Here is an 18765-nt window from a genome sequence, read left to right as displayed (position 1 = left end):
GCTGCAGCTTGGATTCAAAGTTTCCTGGCCTGGAAACTTTCATATGCTGCAGGAGTGGCCATAAAAAAAAGAACAAACAAACAAACACTAAGCATCCAGGGCTACGGGTATGTGTGAAAATAAGCAAAGGAAGTCGGCAAAATGCTACAGGCAATAAGAACCCAAGGGAAATCTGGCTTTGAAGTAAAAGGATTTTATTGCGCAGAATTCCTTAAATTTTTATTAACAGAAGCATATCAATGTTTGAACTTTATACATAAATAAAACACTCCACTTAATCTAGCTGACACACAATACCAGTAGAAGTAAAAAAAAAAAAAAAAAGTCAAGTTTCTTCTTTGAGTTGGTGACAACATCTTCGGCTGTCATAGTCTCAAATCATGCAAATGTAAACTTTCATGGGCTGGCAGGAAAGTCAGCTGGCCCAGAATTCTGCACATGTGAATTCAGAGTTTAAGATGACTTTGTGTGGTTTAAGGAAAATATATACTCTAAGTTAAGCCTTTTAACTTATTAAATTATTACTTGTATTTGTGCTTCAGAAAATGTAAATTCTATCTACACTAAAAACCTAAATGCCTACAGATTTGGAAAGGTATACACGGATGGCAGGAGCAGAAAGAGAAAGTGCCTCCCCCGGTCTGGGTGACTGAGAGTCCAAGGGCAGACTCTGTGCTCAAGGGACGAAGGAAGAGGGATCCAAGTTGGGACGGAGAGAAAGAAGCCGATGCCGTCAGAGTGGACAGGGAAAGAAGGACAGAGACTGGAGCAACAACAAACCAAAGAACATTTATTATGTGTTAGAAGCAGATTCTGACAGGAAGAGCAGGGCGTTTATTATGAAATACATCAAACGTATAGAAAAGTCCAAAAAATAAAACTCGTGTATCCATCAACCAGGTTTATCCAGCATTAACCTGGAGCCACAGTTTCTTCAGCACCTTTAAGTAATAAAGACTGTATGTACACTAGAAAGCCCCTATATATCCCCTTCCCAATATTCCCATGCATCTGGCAGGAATCTTTTCTGCAAGGCTTAATTTGGAAAGAACAACTTGGGAAAAAATAAAACTACCCAGCTTCAAGAAGAGAAAGGCAAGCAGACAAAAGTGAAGGCACAAAAGGTCATTAAAGAAAAAGTTTCCAATAAACAAAACACAGGACGCTGTACTTTCTCTCCTAAGTCTAGCCTTCGCTGTTTCCTTTCTCATAAGTGTTTATCTCCAACAGAGACTGTTTCTGCAAGAGAAAAATTGGCTATCATTATGCCTTATATAAAAACTCAATCACTATGGTTCTTAACTTCTATCTTAAGTACAAGCAAACCAAATATTCACTTTTAACAAAATTACACATTTAAATAAGATCTGCCAGGAATTCCCGTTGTGGCTCAGCAGTAACGAACCTGACTAGTATCTATGTGGACCCAGGTTCGATCCCTGGCCTTGCTCAATGGGTTAAGGATCCAGCATTGCTGTGGCTGTGGTACAGGTCAGCAGCAGCAGCTCTGACTTGACTCCTAGCCTGGGAACTTCCATATGCCGCAGGTGTGGCCCTAAAAAGCAAATAAATGAAGTAAAAAATGAATAAGATCTGCCAATTAAAAAAATTCACCATGACCATAATAGTGCCTTATGTTCAGTATAGCTGTTTGTATTCCTTTTCACATATATAAAATATAGCTTCCTTTGAAATATAAAAATATTTTATATTAACTTGCATGTTGAAATACTGATCACTTTTGAGTAATAAGAGACTTTTATGTTCTCTAATCTCGCTTCACTCCTAGCTCAGCAATCTTACAATTACTAACAAATTAAACTTCTCCAGAGATAATGAGACACTGAAACTTGAAGCACATTTTCTCTATCTCAAGGAAGAATGATTTAAACAACTAAATGTTCAACCATATTTTCAACACAATAAAGGAAGAATGCTTAAGGAACCATGTATGTAATTTTCGCCAATAATATAACCCCTTAGTTCCATGCCCTTCAGAGCCAATCTACTGTGGCACAGCACACAGGGGTAAGCAGCAAAGGGCAGTACAGAGAACGCAGCTTTGAGTACTAAGATCCACTTTCCAGTCTGTGTGTGTGATTTGGAGGCAGCCGTTTAATCTCCTTGAGCCTTCATTTTCTCATCTATAAAATGAGGTCTACCTTCTTTTATTAATCTTCAGGATATTATGAAGCTTATGTGACCAGATGTAAAAGTGCTTTTTAAATAAGGCACTACCCAAATAGAGGGTATTCTACTGTATTCGAAGGTAGACAAAATACACATTGATTCTAACAAAAGGGGAAAAGCCAATTCAACTACTATGTTTTAAATCAAGCATTTTGTTTGGTTGTTTTGTTGCTTTTAAGTAACATCTTCAATCTACTTAGAAACAACAGAAAATACAGGTTTCATTTGAAGTTGTGTACTCAAGCACTCCCAATACTCTTATGGAAAAAAAGCTTACTGCACAGATACAGAGATAAAAACATACACAAGTTAATCAACTTGATTAAAAATATGATAATGTGGCACTAGGACTAAATTCCAGAAATTCTTGTCATTGCATGTTCCTCAATCTATGACATTTAAATTATCACTAAATTTAAGATTTTAAACTCAAGTACATGAAACAGCAGTCAGCATTAAAACGATGCATTAGAAAGAACTGAAAATTGTAATTGCAATTATAAGTCTAAATTTATTAAAAATAAACCAAACTTGTGAACTAAAATCAATAAATCATCACAAGATAAATCAGGAGAATCAAACTGTTGATCATGCATGAATGACATTTAGCTTAGAACTTAGCCATACTTTTTTAGAAACAAACAAAACAACCATCCATCACACATGGAGCATATGCCTGACCCCGGTAGGTGTCTCCTTGAGATCTGCCACACACACAGAGCCCCACAGAGCTGTATGACCTTGGGATTTTGCAAACGGTCAGATACACACTGCACTTTGGCCCACAAGAATGCAAGTATTAAGTCAAAGTTCCTTTGCTTTCAGCTGGAATTCGACCACCTCAAAATGGCCAGGGCAATTTCATTTTGAGCAAAGGTTCTAATTGGCTACTGATCCCCAAGTAATTTCCGAGGGCCTTCTTAGAACAAAGGATCCCAGGCAGTAAAAAAGCTGGGGGGCCACTATTCAAACCTCACCAATATCCTCTTTAACCAGAGTCACCGCAGCCAAAGAGGAAGGGTATGCTCTGTTTTGAAATGAAATACACTACCACTGCAGCCCACTTTCCCTTCTTGGCCCCTCTTCACAGGAAGTGCTAAATGTTTTTATAGAAGCACATGCAAGGTAGAGGTAATTTCACTCTAGACACAAAAGAATTTCAGGGTAAGCTTGACCTCACAACAATTTTCACAAGTCCCTGCACATAGCATCAAGAGCTTTCTCTACGTCAAACCACAGGAAGGAAAGGAGGTTGCAACCTGGACCGCCGTCAGTCCCACCAGCAGAATCAAAGGGAGGTCACCCAACAAAACCTAGGAAGGCAGCAAAAACATCACAGCCGGACCGAAGAGCTTTAGACCACAAAATAAAGTACAGCCGCAAAATGCATTTCACCCCCTAGCCCAGCCCTGCCCTGCCAGCACGGCTGGAGACGTCCTGCTGGTGGTTACAGAGGGGCAAAAACATCAAATACAACTTACTTAACTTTTTAACAATTTTTTCATTTCGATAAATTTATTCTGATTGGTTGGATTGTTTAGGAGGAAAAGAAGAATCTGTTCATGTTTTTCAACCTGAGGGTGAGAAAAAAAAGAGTGTTATTTCATTCCTAAACATGCTCCAAGTGTGATTTCACTTAAAGGAAATTTTACCCACTTGTTTCTGTAATGCTGTACAGCAGCAATTCATCCTGTTTGTCTTTTCTAAAGGCAAATGCAAAAAGCCATTAGATAATCTACACATAACAGGAAGAACAAACAAACAAACCTGGAGTCTCAATATATACAGATTTGCCCATCAGGACAGACGCTTTCTGACTACAAAGGACTTGATTGGTTAACCTTTTTCCATAGGTATTTCGTTTGTTTGAATTGTCTTTTTAGGGGCCAGACCCACGGCATATGGAAGTTCCCAGGACAGGGGTCCAAACAAGGGCTGTAGCTGCTGGCCTACACAACAGCCACAGGAACGTGGGATCTGAGCTATGTCTGCGACCTACACCAGAGCTCATGGCAATGCTGGATCCTTAACCCACTGAGCAAGACCAGGGATCGAACCTGCGTCCTCATGGATACTAGCTGGGTTCATTACCACTGAGCCACAATGGGAACTCCCAGTATTTTTATTTCATTTTTTTTGGCCATGCCCTGGGTCAGGGATCAAACCTGTGCCACAGCAGTGACAATGTTGGATGCTTAATGCACTGAGCCACCAGGGAACTCCTTGATCAGTTAACTTTTAATTTGGGCTTTAATGTTATCTACTATCATGCCCTGGGTTTTACCAAGTGAGTGCCCTCACCTCCAAAGTTTTCTACCTGTCATACAGGGCATGTCTCCTTTCAGTTGAGGGCAAGCGTGCCATAAGCTTTTATCTTATGAAAAAACTAGGAAGACCCACTCTCAAAAACATGAGTTCTTTTCACTTTGATCAGGATCAAGAGAAAGTTGGAAGTCACTCTGAAGGCTTGATAAATACAGAGCTCTCAGCATCAATGCTATCAACTGTGTGGCTGAGCCTGATCTAAGAAAAATCTGGACTGGCAGCCTGCTTCCTCCCAGGCAGTTCCTGTGAGGTGGCCACAGGAGTCAACCCCCAGACCCTGGGTGTATGGAGGAGGATGACAGAGGGAATGCGACCCCAGAGGATAAGGCAAGAGCCAGTCAACTGAACAGGTTACATCTGTTCTTGCTTACACTTACGTCTGCTGTGAACTCAACACGAAAAAAAATACCTTTCTGTGAAGCACTTTGCTTTTTAGACGTGATGTGTTTTGCCAGACCGTACGTCACCAGCTTATCAGCTATACTAACGGTACCATTCTCAGAACACTTCTCAACAGACACGGCGTGGACATTCTTGGTCACTCCTTTTACAGAAAGCATTACATTCTGATTCAACATGAAATTTTTCAGTAGTTCTAGCAGTAGTTGAGAACAGCTTCCATTCAATTCTATTATCCCTGGAAACAGAAACAGAGTGATAATCTTTGAGTCTCTCAAAGAGAATATTTAGATAAATTACCAAAAGATAACAAGCAACAGGCTCACTGAGTTGAGCTAGGTTTAGGTATGTTTTCAGGTACTTTTGCTGTTGCATTAAAAAAAATCAAACTTAGGAGTTCCCAGCGTGGTGCAGTGGAAACAAATCCGACTAGGAACCATGAGGTTGCGGGTTCGACCCCTGGCCTTGCTCAGTGGGTTAAGAATCGAGTGTTGCCATGAGCTGTGGTGTAGGTCATAGACGCGGCTCAGGTCTGGCATTGCTGTGGCTGTGCATAGGCCAGCAGCTTCATCTTTGATCGGATCACTAGCCTGGGAAGCTCCATATGCCATGGGTGTGGCCCTAAAAAAGCAAGAAAAAAAAAAAACTTAATAAATATTCCTCAATCCCTACTGTTTGTCAAGTGCTAATTTAGATCAAGAAGCCACAAAACCGACAAATGTCTGCCTTTGTGGACTTACATTCTAGTGGGAGAAGCAAACAAGAATAAAGGTAACTTTCCGACTCTTTGAGTCAAAACCAAAGTGAACTGTGAGGCAAATCAGTGTATTATTATCCTCTGGGGCCTCTGGGTAAAGAAATCAGGAGTAAGGATAAAAAGCCATTGTAGCATTTTAGTTCCTTTTATTCAAATTACAACTGAAGAACTAAATAAATATGCAGATATAATGTTAATAATAAAGTAGCTCCAAATGGTATCATTTGAATGTCTCCAGTCCCTGAGACAAAGCAGAAAAACCCCACATGGGAGGTCAGATGACTAACCGCAGTTCATCCTGGCCCTGCCGCTTACTAGCCGTGCAACCTGGGGCAAACCAGAATCTCTGAGACTCGACTCTCTGAAACTAATCAGTAAAACAAAGATGGAACCAAATGTATATAATTTCTGTGAGAATCAAAGAACGAAAGATGAGATTTTTGGGGGGTAAACTTTGCTTGATCTTTAGAAGTCTGGGCAGCTGCTTAAAATACCCATTTGTTTCAGACTTAGAGCTTAAAAAAAAAACCAAAAAACCCACAGACACTAAAATTAGAAAGTGACTTCATTGTCTACCTTCAAGGGAACATTTAATAATCTGGAAAGGGGGCTCCAGGTGGCTAGCAGAGATGGGCTGCACTCTGCAAGGAGGCAGAGTTTCAATGTTTCCATAGTCTGCATAGAGCACTCTCACATCAGCATCTGAGGTCCCCAGAACAACGGCGCGGTACCAGAGATCATCATCTGAAAACATAATGGAATCTTCGGTAAGAAGTTACACTGGTCAACGATGTCCTCCTCCCTAAAGACGGTCATTCGCAGTTACATTTACATCCCTTAGAAATTCGCACCCAGATTTCTGATTTCACGGTAAGTCGTCGAGCATCACCTCGACTCCTCGCAGATTCTACTGAAAAGACAGTTACAGGATTAAACAGCAAAAGGCCTAAAACCACAAGGAGAGAGGACAAGAGAAAAGACAATATAATATCGGAAGCTGGAAAGCAGAGGCACGAATGGAAGTGATTTAACAGAGCTCAACACAACCATCCTGCTTTGCATCGTAAAACCCCGAGCAACCAAGGCTCAGGAAGTCCTGCTCCTCATTCACAAGCAGGGGTAAAGATGGAGCTGACACGAGGACGGGATAAGAGGAGCAGAGTTACTTTCCCAAGACATGTGATAAACTTTAGTTTATAAACACATTTACACATATCTATTTTTAAAGCTGCTAAAGACAATGATCAGTTTTATGTTTATATATGCTTCTATAGCACTTAGAAAACTCCCCCTTTCCAGGCAACTGCTCCTACCCATGGGCAGAAGACTAGTTTCTTCTCGAGAGAGACCACAGACTGGGGGACACAAGGCGGAGCAGGGGAGGAAGTTTACAAGGACACTGTCAGGCCAACCACACATGCCAGGCAGGAGACAAGCATCTCAAGCAAAAGCACTTCGAGACACAAATGTCAGGAGTTCCCAGTGAAACGGCAGAGCCAGGTCACCCTACAGTGATGCCCACCAAGCAGACAAGCTCTGCCCATGCACAAAGAAGCTTCCAGTTTGTTTCTTAGTGCCTCATCTTACAAAAGTGAACAGCAAAGATGACCAGGTAGTAGAAGAAAGTCTCTGACGTGAAAGAAAAGACCAAAACCAACAAACGGGAACTCAGGGAAACCCAGACCAAGGACAGAGAAGATCATGAAAATTAAAAGATCGATCCTGGAGAAATGACCTTCCATCCTTGAGACAAGTACAAGACAGTATTAAAACCTCAACAAGAAAGCTACTGAAACAAAAAAATGTGGTATTAAAAATGAAATAAAAAAAGCTAGAAGATAAAATTGAGACGCTCTCTTAAAAAACAAAATGAGGAGTTCCTGTTGTGGTGCAGTGGTTAACGAATCCGACTAGGAACCATGAGGTTGTGGGTTCGATCCTTGGCCTTGCTCTGTGGGTTAAGGATCCGGCATTGCCTTAAGTTGTGGTGTGGGTTGCAGACTCGGCTGGGATCCTGCGTTGCTGTGGCTCTGGTGTAGGCCAGCAGCTACAGCTCCGATTGGACCCCTAGCCTGGGAACCTCCATATGCCGCGGGAGCGGCCCAAGAAACGGCAAAAAGACAAAAAACAAAACAAAACAGAACAAAAAAAGATGAAGCACAAAGGCAATTCAGACGAGTTTAAGTCCAACATTAGAATATCTGGAGTCCATAACAGGGTAGAGAACAAAAGAAGGGAATAAAAGAATTCAGGAAAATTTCTCAAAACTGAAGCTCATGAATTTCTAGACTAAATGGCCTATCTACTGAGTACTCAATACGACAGTGAGAAGAACGCCAATACTAAGTCATATCAAAATTCAAAATTTTCAGAGTTCCCGGCGTGGCTCAGTGGTTAACGAATTGGACTAGGAACCATAAGGTTTTGGGTTCGATCCCTGGCCTCGCTCAGTGGGTTAAGGATCCGGCGCGGCCATTAGCTGTGGTGTAGGTCACAGACACGGCTCAGATCTGGCATAGGCCGGCGGCTACAGCTCTGATTAGACTCCTAGCCTGGGAACCTCCGTAGGACCTGGGTGCAGCCCTATAAAGACAAAAGACAAAAAAAAAAAAAAAAGAGTAAAGGATCCAGAAAACAAGGTGAGATGAGGGAGGGAGAAGTCTAGCCAACAAGGTGAGGTGGGAGAGAAAGTCAACAAACAAAAGGGGCTGGCGCTAAAACAATCCCCAGCAAGACGGTGAAAGGAAAGTTCCAGGACAACAGTTCAGGGCTAGAGGGCAAGCAGTCTAGGCGGGAGGGGAACAGAAGGCTGTGACGAAAGGTGATGAGGTGCATGGAGAGAATTTACACCATGGCAGAGAACTGGAGGCTATTACTGTAAGTACATACAACACTAACAACAAAAAAGGCTGCAAGAGAAAATGTGATTAAAGTAACTACATGACTAGGCTGTGAAATCCTAATACCATAATACAGAATGCTTACTGAACCAAAAATTATGACACATTTCTACAGGGAAGAGAGAGATACTGTAGATCCAGTTGTCATACAAAATAAAAATAGGCATGTTTTTAACTGTAAATCTAAATGTAAAAATGAACACTGTTTGGGCCATAGACTAAAAATATTTAAACTCCATTGTTAGTGAGGGGATGATGAAACCGGCTCACTCACAAGATTCTGCCACATGTGGACATTTCTCGGAGATGCCCAGAGAGCAATATTCTTCCCGAACTTACAGGACAGGTTACCTCCTTTGACTCGGGAATTTCCACCCTAAAAATTCATCCTGAAATATTAAACAGCTACCAAAATTTCTGCCCAAGAATATTCACTACAAATGTTATTTATGCTAGTAAAAGAAATTTGTTAACATGAAGTATTAAACAGATTGAGAATGGCTAAAGACTACCCAATTCAATGAATCGGCCTCCCTAAGGCACTTATTTTTTTTTTTTTTAGTACATTTGAGGTTCTCTAAATTATTTGCCAAATGCCTTTATATAATGTTACTGATCTACCACATAGTTATCTAGAAGTACTGACAGATTTATAGCTACTCACCAACATCCTTGTGTAAATATACTCTAGGACTATGGAAGAGAAAAGGTAAGTGACTCCAACATACAAATAAAACCAACGACCTTGCCTTTCTTAATTTCTCCATCTATCCAAATGAAATATAGATCTAAAACAACAAAATCCACATAATCTCACATAAAAGAGAACCAGGTTCTTTCCCTTTAATACTTTACCTAAAGGAATCTTACCTGTGTATTTGGCACAGCATGCATCTCCAGTTTTCGGTCTATAGGCCAATGGACTTTTCTGAGAATTGCAATATTCTAACAACTCAGCCGTCAATACACACAGTCTTTCCTGATCTTCTAAAATATATAAAAAGCAATCTTTCGTAAAAATAATTTTCATTGCTACTATTCATAAAGGTATATAAACAGGAATGTCTAATCTACTCACTCAAAAAGACCCTACAGATATTAAAATACAAATTTATATGTTAAAGATAGATAAAACCACTACTGGTTACCTTGTGGGGAAGGGAGGCAACAATGGGAAGGGGCAAGAAGGAAGCCACCGACGGGCTAACTTCTCTCTCAGGGTGGAGATGCGAGTGTGCTCACTCTACAAAAACTTATTGAGTTACAGTTGTACAGTTAGTTGTTCAGTATACTTTTCAGTAAGTGTGTTATAGTTAATAAAATGGAACAGAGTACTTCTGACTCATCATATCGTGCGTTGCTGTCAGGAAAGCAAATCCCTAAGCCCCTGCCTTCTGCTCTACAGATTAAAGACGACCATCTGTAATACTGCAGGACAAATTTAAGTGCAGTCATTGGTATCAACATTTGAAAAAAAAAAAAAAAGTCATTTTTTTCCAGCCTTCAAGTACATACAAATTATTGTGAATAGCCAACTTACACTAACTCCACTTCTGACACTACAAGGAAAAGCTCAAATACACTGAAGAGATGTTTTAATGTTCATGAAACAAAAAAGGAAAATTAGAGTCAACATTTATATGCCACTTTTCTTCATGACTAGGTCCACTGTAAAATATTTCCCTAAGTTTCTAAGACACACTAACACCGTGATTTTATAGACTGATCACAAAGTATGCTCTCAACATAACTAAGAGAGTTTTGGTTCAAATTCTCTTAATGGCTGTAGAAGGTCAGCTTAGTAAATACAATTCAATAGAGAAAGTACCTATTTCTTTCTTTCTTTCTTTTTTTTTTTTAAGGACCACACCTGCAGCATATGTAAGTTCCCAGGCTAGGGGTCGAATTGGAGCTACAGCAGCTGGCCTGTGCCACAGCCACAGCCACGCCAGATCCGAGCCACATCTGTGACCTACAACACAGCTCGCAGCAACACCAGATCCTTAACCCACTGAGCAAGGTCAGGGATCGAACCTGTACCCTCATGGATCCTAGTCGAGCTCATTTCCACTGAGCCACAATGGGAACTTCCAGCACCTATTTTTAAACGAGAACCTATACAGTGACCAAGGATGCTGCTCTGTTCTAAAAAGCTGCAGATGATCAAGACCAGGTGGAGCAGGTGCTGCATTCAGGGCATGCTCCACACGTTCACATTTGTGTTTCTATAATAAACATTTCCTTAAATGTTATGATCAATTAAAACATTGAGTGAAACAGAAATCACCACCCTCCTCTCTCCTTCCTCTCACTTCTTAAGGAGTTCAGGTAAATTCACTGTACAGTTTAAGAGACCCGCATCAACAAGTCTCAAACTTGGCTTGGTTTCTTACCTGGTATTTCATTTGGCAGAGCATAAAACAAGTTTGGGCTTATGATTTCCAATATGCTTGCATGTACAGTTTTATTAACTGGCAATTCTACTGTCCTCCACTGCTCAGTTGAAGAAATGGCTGAAAACATATGAAACACAGGTCTCTCATGAAAAAGATAAAGTTTAGTATTCTACTGATTATTAACAATTTATTCACACTTTAAGAGAGACAGAGCTGTGTGATGCACATTTACCTGATAACCACATTAAAGATGACTACAGTGTTTGCTTAATAAAACCATGTTCCAATAAATGCTAAACTAATTTTAATTACCTATTACTAATCTATTTCCACAAGGCATATTTCTATAGGAAAATTATGTCACAGAAAATTTTTCATAGCCTATACAAGCAAAGGATAAGAAATTTAAACAACAAGTGGTTAAAAAACTGTTACCTTGAAGTCCTAAGGCATCAATTGGAAGATCATGTTTGTTAACAGGTCTGTTTTTTACTAAGACTTTACATGGTGAACTGACTTTTAAAACCAGATGTTCATCAATCAGAATATCACTAATTATTCTGGGGTAAGAACTGGAAAGATCGGTGAGTTCAATTCCCACTCCATTTTCAGAGATTTCAACCACTCGGGCTTGGAGTTTTTTCCCTGAGACACATGTCTGAAATCTTGCTATGGCGTCTTTAGTCCAATGTTTGTTTCTAGGCTGTATATCTGACAAGTAAGAAAAGCATTAGAAAGAATTCTGTGCCCCAAAGCTACATTTCTGCCAGTATTCAGGACTGGACCCTTGCCAAGGTTACCGTTCAAGTCAGTGATTTCTGAGTGTCTTTTTTCAATAATCAATTATATATTACTGTGCCTATGCCTGAGTTACATATAATGCCTCTGCAAATATCCCAAGAGGATTTTAGGAGGTTCAGGATGCATCCTTACTTTTCTCAGTAATGTTCCTTCACACTGGGCATTTTTCTCAAAAGGCAAAAACAGAATTATTATTTCTTTTAGAAGTCTGGTTGGGAGAGGCCACATTTTAAGAAGCACTATCCGGAGTTCCCATTGTGGCACAGCAGAAATGAATCCGACTAGGAACATGTGGTTGTGCGTTCGATCCCTGGCCTCGCTCAGTGGGTCAAGGATCCGGCGTTGCCATGAGCTGTGGTGTGGGTTGCAGACTCGGCTGGGATCCTGCGTTGCTGTGGCTCTGGTGTAGGCCAGCAGCTACAGCTCCGATTCGACCCCTAGCCTGGGAACCTCCATGTGCTGTGTGTGAGGCCCTAAAGAAAGACAGAAAAAAAAAAAAAGAAGCACTGACATAAAACATAGTAATTAAAAATAATTCAAAACATACTTAGTATAAAGTAAGTAGAAAGAAAACAGGCAAAAGGAAAAATAAGAAGCATCTAATGCTTCCAGAAATGACCATGATAAACATTCGGGTATCCAACCCTCCACAATCTTCATGTGCAAATGGAAATGCACACATGCACACATATACTCATAATTCTTTTATAAAGAATTTTTATAATAATAAAAACAGGTATAATGCTAGGCACTATTATGTGCTTTATAGTTTCTTTTTTTTTTTTTTTCTTTTTAGGGCCACACCTGAGGCATACGGAAGTTCCCAGGCTAGGGGGTCAAATCAGAACTGCAGCTGCCAGCCTGTATCACAGCCATAGCAACGTGGCTGTGATACAAGCACATCTGCAACCTACACCACAGCTCACGGTAACGCCAGATCCTTAACCCAAATGAGTGAGGCCAGGGATTGAACCTGCATCCTCATGGCCACCAGTTGGTTTTTAGCCTTCTGAACCACAATGGAAACTCCCTATCTCTTTTATTCTTAATGCCTTTTTGAGAAAAATACCATTTCTTTCCAGATGAGGAAAAGGAAACAGAAAGACTGCAAACAGTTATCCAAGATGTCACAGGTGGCAGGCAGCAGAGCTGGTCCCCATCAGTCCTCTTAACCACAATGCCATCCTGCATCTCTTTTATAACTAGCTTCCTGCACCTAAATCATGCACCATTTTTCAAATCCATAACATATTTAACATTTTAATGACTGTGTAATAAGAGCAAACACTTAACAGAACTTTCTGAGTGCCAAGCCCTGACGTAAGCATTCATTTAATCCTCACAAGAACCCTACGAAATAGGGATTACCACTACGTAGGGAACCTCATCGAATCAAACTTCTACTATTGGCTATTTAGGTTGTTTTGCTATGATTAACAGCAGTGTAATGAATTCCATGTGGATGCTTTTGTGAAATCACAAGGGTATTTCTTTGGGATGAATTATTAGAAGTAAAATTGCCAAGACAGGCGTTCCCATCATGCCTCAGCGGAAACAAATCCGATTACTATCCACGAGGATGCAGGCTGCGTCTCTGGCCTCTCTCAGTGGGCTAAGGATCTGGCATTGCCATGAGTTGTGGTGTAGGTCGCAGACATGGCTCAGATCTGGTGTGGCTGTGGACCCCTAGCCGAGGAACCTCCACATGCTGTGGGTGCAGTCCTAAAGAGACCAAAAAAAAAAAAAAAATTGCTAAGACAAAAAGGAAGGGCTATCTGAGACTCATTAAGGAGGCCTGCAAAATGCCTTCAAGAGAAGGCATCGGTTTTCACTCCCATCCCAAGAACAGAAAAGCAGCTGCTTCCTTGCTTTGACATCAACATGGACCATTTTAGCCAGTATCTTTATAATGTAAAACAGGATCTTCTAACTTAGAGAAAATACTAAAACTATAGATTTAATACTGAGAAGTTTATGTACCCTAAGTATTAGAAGACAGGTGAGAAGATTTTTATTCTGCACCATACCTACTAGCCAGCAGTGCAGCCCTTGAAATGGAAGTTTTAGAAATTTTGGTGGGATCACTTGGAGTTCGTCGGCAATCACTTCTTCAATGTTTCCATAATCCACAAACTGTACTTTAACGTTTCCATGTGGTGAGATTTCCTTAACTAAAGCTCGATACCAATTACCATCACCTGGATTTAACGCACAATTTGTTAACAGGAAATATTTCCCTTCTATTAAGATTTAAAATTTTTATCTCTTAGAAAAAAAAATCCTTTGCCTAAAGCAGCTAATAAATTTGCTCTCTTCCCAGATGACACCTTTAGTTTTTCATTCAGAAATCCCAAGAATTCTCAAAATTCAAAGTTTTCATGGCATCACACATTCATATCTACTATAAATTAAGGATTTCATTCATAATCTATCCAATAAGCAAAATATGAAGGGAAGAAAAAGACTTAGTAAACTTGAATATATTTTTCAAATTGGAAGATCTATAACACTCTCCCCACTAATGAACTTTCATTTGTTACTGGTAAGCAATATAAAAAATAAACAGAAAAACATGCAATGAAATGAAGGTCATCAAATATATTTGCAAAATAAACATGCACAGGGTGACCAGAAGAAACAAGGAAACTGCAGTGAACAGGTCTCCTATTCTCTAGCTTTTATATTGTCAGAAATTCTGGAGGAGTTCCTGTTGTGGCACAGCGGAAATGAATCTGACTAGGAACCATGAGGTTGCGGGGTGGATTCCTGGCTTCCCTCAGTGGGTTAAGGATCCAGCGTTACTATGGGCTGTGGTGTAGGTCACAGACGTGGCTCAGATCTGGTGTTGCTGTGTCTGTGGCACAGACTGGCAGCTGTATCTCCGACAGGACCCCTAGCCTGGGAACCTCCCTATGCCATGGGTATAGCCCTAAAAAGGAAAAACAAAGAAAAAAGAAAAAAAAAAGAAAGAAATTATGGAAAGGAAAAAAGGATTTGACAAAGTTTAGTTAAGAAAGTATCATTTGGAGGTTCTTCTAAAGAGAAAGCAAAAAAAACCCATAGAATCTTAAGCATTCATTTTATTTTATTTTATTTTATTTTATTTTATTTTATTTTATTTTTTGTCTTTTTGCCTTTTCTAGGGCCGTTCCCTCGGCATATGGAGGTTCCCAGGCTAGGGGTCTAATCAGAGCTATAGCTGACAGCCTACACCAGAGCCACAGCAATGCCAGATCCTTAACCCACTGAGCAAGGCCAGGGATCAAACCCACAACCTCATGTTTCCTAGTCAGATTAGTTAACCACTGAGCCACAACGGGAACTCCATCATTCACTTAATTTTGATTATGAAAAATATCTGCTTAAACATCAAGAAGAAAATATATACTAAAAATGAGGGCTTGGAGTTCCCATCGTGGCGCAGGAGAAATGAATCTGACTAGGAACCATGGAGTTGTGGGTTCGATGGCCTCACTCAGCAGGTTAAGGATCTGGTGTTGCTGTGAGCTGTAGTGTAGGTCGCAGATGTGGCTCCAATCCTGCCTTGCTGTGGCTGTGGCACAGACTTGAAGCTATAGCTCCGATTCGCCCCTACCCTGGGAACCTCCATATGCCACAGGTGCAGCCCTAAAAAGCATAAATAAATAAATAAACAAATAAATAAATAAAAATGAGGGCTGAATGTCAAGAAATAAAAGGTTTTAATATAGTCAAGACTACACCAACTGCAACTTACCTACAAAAAAAGCACAACAAGGTTGCCCTATTTCTGCCTTAAAATCATTAGGCAACTTCTGCTGGCAATATTCTGCTAGTGATTTGTTCAAGTCATTGAGTTTCTTTAGAGCTGAAAACACAATACATGCACAGAATTTAGTATTTAAAAAACATACAGAATAATAGATTTTCCATTAAAGCTGGAAAATGTTTTCATCATAAAAACTAAGGTGTATAGCCAAACAACTATAAAGGACACCAAATGCCTTTTTCTTTTCCTTATTAAAAAATTAATTTGGCAATAAGTCATTATTTAGTTAATACTCTCAGTAAACCCATAGCGGTAATGAACTGGGCACAGTGACCTGATGATAATAGCACTGTCACAGTATGCTAGAGCATGATCACAGACTAGGACACAGTGTACAAGCCTGCAAAGAAAGAAAGTTACACACATGCTGTCCTGAGGAGCGTATGCAATTACTAAACGAACGGCACAGACAGTGTCTGCTAAGGAAGTCCAGAGAGGTGACCTCTGTGTGCTAAAGGTTTCACAGAGAAATCTGAAATACAACTTGTTTGCTAGAAAAGCAGAGGGTATTCCAAGAAAAGAAATGGCTCTGCGGCAAAATATCAAATTAGGCAGCCAAAAAACACTTGGTGGGAGCAGTTTAGCAGAGGAATAGAAAAACAAACCACCAAAGAAAAACACCAGAGACGTGCTTGGAAAGACACAGCACATGGAGAGATTTAAAATGCCAAAGTAGGATTTCCTGCTAGCGGGTTATGAATCCAACTACTATCCATGAGGATGCGGGCTGGATCCCTGGCTTAAGGATCTAGCGTTGCCATGAGCTGTGGTGTAGGTCGCAGACTCGGCTCCGATCCCGCACTGCTATGGCTTTGGTGCAGGCCGGCAGCTGCAGCTCTGATTCTACCCCTAGCCTGGGAACTTCCTTATGCCTCAGGTATGGCCCTAAAAAGCAAAATAATAAATAAATAAATAAATAGCCAAGTAAAGGGACCTGAACAGTACAGAAATGAAAGAAAAATATCTTTCAAATAGGCGGCAAAGGGCCTTTCACAGAAATGGAAATTAAATTATATCTAGTTAAAACTGCCACCTTTCAGATTAGTCAAAAAAAAAATATCTAAGGACATACTCTTGGAAATGATATGGGAAAGGGCACTTTCACACCCTGTTGGTAGGAACCCACTCAGCCAACCTCCTGAGGGCACTCTCTCAAGCACAAGCATGCATACCCTTTGAGGTAGCAATTATAATTTTAGGAATTTGTCCCAAGGAGACAGCACAAGGATTAAGTAATAAACACCTGGAAACACTAATTCTTTAGCATCCACACCTAAATTAATTAAATTAGGATAATCCACACAGTGGAATATCATATAACCATGAAAAAGAGGGACACAAAACAGTTATGTGGTATTCTGGAATGGATCCTGGAAGAGAAAAAGGACAGTACCAGAACTGGAAAAGGACACCTAACAGAATCCAAATAAAGTCTGGAGGTGCACTCACAGAAATTTACCCGTGTTGGTCTCTGAGTTGTAGCAAGTATACCTCAATTGCATAAGACAATAACTACAGAGGAAGCTAGGAACTCTCCGTACTATCTTGGCAACCTCCTGTAAATCTAAAATTATTCTAAAATTAAAAGTGTATTGAAAAACAATGTGAACTGCTATCTGAGATCTAAAAAAACAAAGTGCAAATATTATCTGCAATAGTTTACCATTTATGCCTCTATTAAAGGAATATATAGTCATACAAGCATATGTATAGAGTACTTTTGAAAAGATATTAAGAATACTGAGAAAAGGAACTAGAAGAATATTCAGAAATTTGAAAGAGGAACTGGGGAACTTACTTTCCACTATATACTCATTCGCAGCTTTAAAATCTGGTACCATATGCTTGTACAATCACTTACGAAAAATAAAAAAGGAACTTCACTATTTAAAATTTTATCCTTTATGAAGTAGTAGCCTATCTACTAGATGATTCTGAATGAAGGGATGAACAAATCTCACAAACTGGGAGCCACACGGGAACTTAGTTATCTAGTTTAATGTCCTCATCTGGTAGAGAAAACACACCACATTCAGAAAAGTTAAAATCAATGAGGCTCAGCAGAATGGCTCAAGGGAAAAAGGTGGAAAATATAGACTATCTGTGAGAATGTGGGGCAACTCCAACTGTCAAACTGACAAGTGCCATGCTCCCACTGGAAGCTTTCTGGCATTCACTGATCAAAGCTGAAAATACACCTACCCTTTAAGACTTGGCCAGTAATTTCGTTCCTAGGTCCATGTCCAGTGAACAGGCATGAGCATGTGCACTAACCTATACAAGCAAGTTCATACCAACATCATTTTATAGCTCAGAACTAGAAATAACCCAAACGTGGAACAAGAATTGCAGCCATGTACACAATGGCAGCAACAAAAAATGTGCTACAGCCACACATGAAGATGAAGGACCAAACGCACAGACAACGTGAAAAAAAAGCAACAAGGCCAGAAGAGAACATACGGCATGATTCCCATTTGTATAAAGTTCACAAACGGAAAAAATTAATCTATGCTATTGTTAAAAGGTAGGATAGTATTTACTTTGGAAAGAAACAGACGGAAGTAATTGCAGGAGATGTGAAAGAAACTTCTGGGTTACGGGTAATGTTTTATTTCTTGACCCAGAGGTTGGTTACACAAGTGTTTAGACTTTGTGATAATTAATGTTGCATAAATTTATGCGTTATTTGTGCATTTATCTGTATGTATGTTATCCTTCAATAAAATCAACAACTAAAATTTTTCAAAAATGAATTTAGGAGACATTCTGTGAAATCTCAACTAGTTTAAAAATAGACTACTGAAAATGGAAATAATGGCTTGTAACTGATTAAAAGGCAACCAAGTATAATAACAGCTTTCTTGGATGTACAAATATGCACTTGGTCTTTACGGAAAGAGAGTACTTTCACCAAACAAACGCATCTTGACTTAGTATCTTTGCCAATGTATTTGTGAAAACAAATAATTAAGAGTTAACTTACCATCCTCTTTAAGCACATGGCAGTAAAATTCTCCAGGACTATATATCATACAGACCACAACATCTACTGTTTGATCAACAGCAAGTTCAACCCATGTCCACTCCAATGGACTGACTTTTGCTTCTAAATCCAAGGGAACTGTGAAGATAAATGGACATTTCACAAAACAAAGAGCCAGAGTGGGTGGTGAGATGTGGTGTTAC

At 39.9% G+C, this 18765-nt stretch overlaps 1 protein-coding gene across 2 annotated transcripts in view; it reads right to left on the bottom strand.

Annotated features, from left to right (window-relative positions):
* Positions 1–1581: 1581 nt before the first annotated feature.
* The window catches only part of TDRD1 (tudor domain containing 1), a 38191-nt gene continuing 21007 nt past the window's right edge, over positions 1582–18765 (bottom strand). Inside the window, exons 15-24 of one of the 2 annotated variants that reach the window (XM_047761870.1) lie at positions 18563–18700; positions 15505–15615; positions 13796–13966; positions 11403–11678; positions 10965–11084; positions 9442–9558; positions 6248–6415; positions 4925–5152; positions 3847–3893; positions 1582–3764 (exon numbers count right to left, since the gene is read on the bottom strand). In XM_047761870.1, the coding sequence (XP_047617826.1) occupies positions 3672–3764; positions 3847–3893; positions 4925–5152; positions 6248–6415; positions 9442–9558; positions 10965–11084; positions 11403–11678; positions 13796–13966; positions 15505–15615; positions 18563–18700 (1469 nt within the window). In that variant the 3' untranslated portion in view covers positions 1582–3671. The remainder of the gene's footprint in view (positions 3765–3846; positions 3894–4924; positions 5153–6247; positions 6416–9441; positions 9559–10964; positions 11085–11402; positions 11679–13795; positions 13967–15504; positions 15616–18562; positions 18701–18765) is intronic. The other variant, XM_047761871.1, reaches the window with a different exon arrangement.

The sequence above is a fragment of the Phacochoerus africanus genome, chromosome 15 (genome assembly GCF_016906955.1).
Source record: "Phacochoerus africanus isolate WHEZ1 chromosome 15, ROS_Pafr_v1, whole genome shotgun sequence".
In the NCBI taxonomy this organism is placed as follows: Eukaryota; Metazoa; Chordata; class Mammalia; order Artiodactyla; family Suidae; genus Phacochoerus; species Phacochoerus africanus.
Note: the sequence above shows the minus strand (reverse complement) of the source record. Positions and strands in the feature narration are given on the sequence as shown.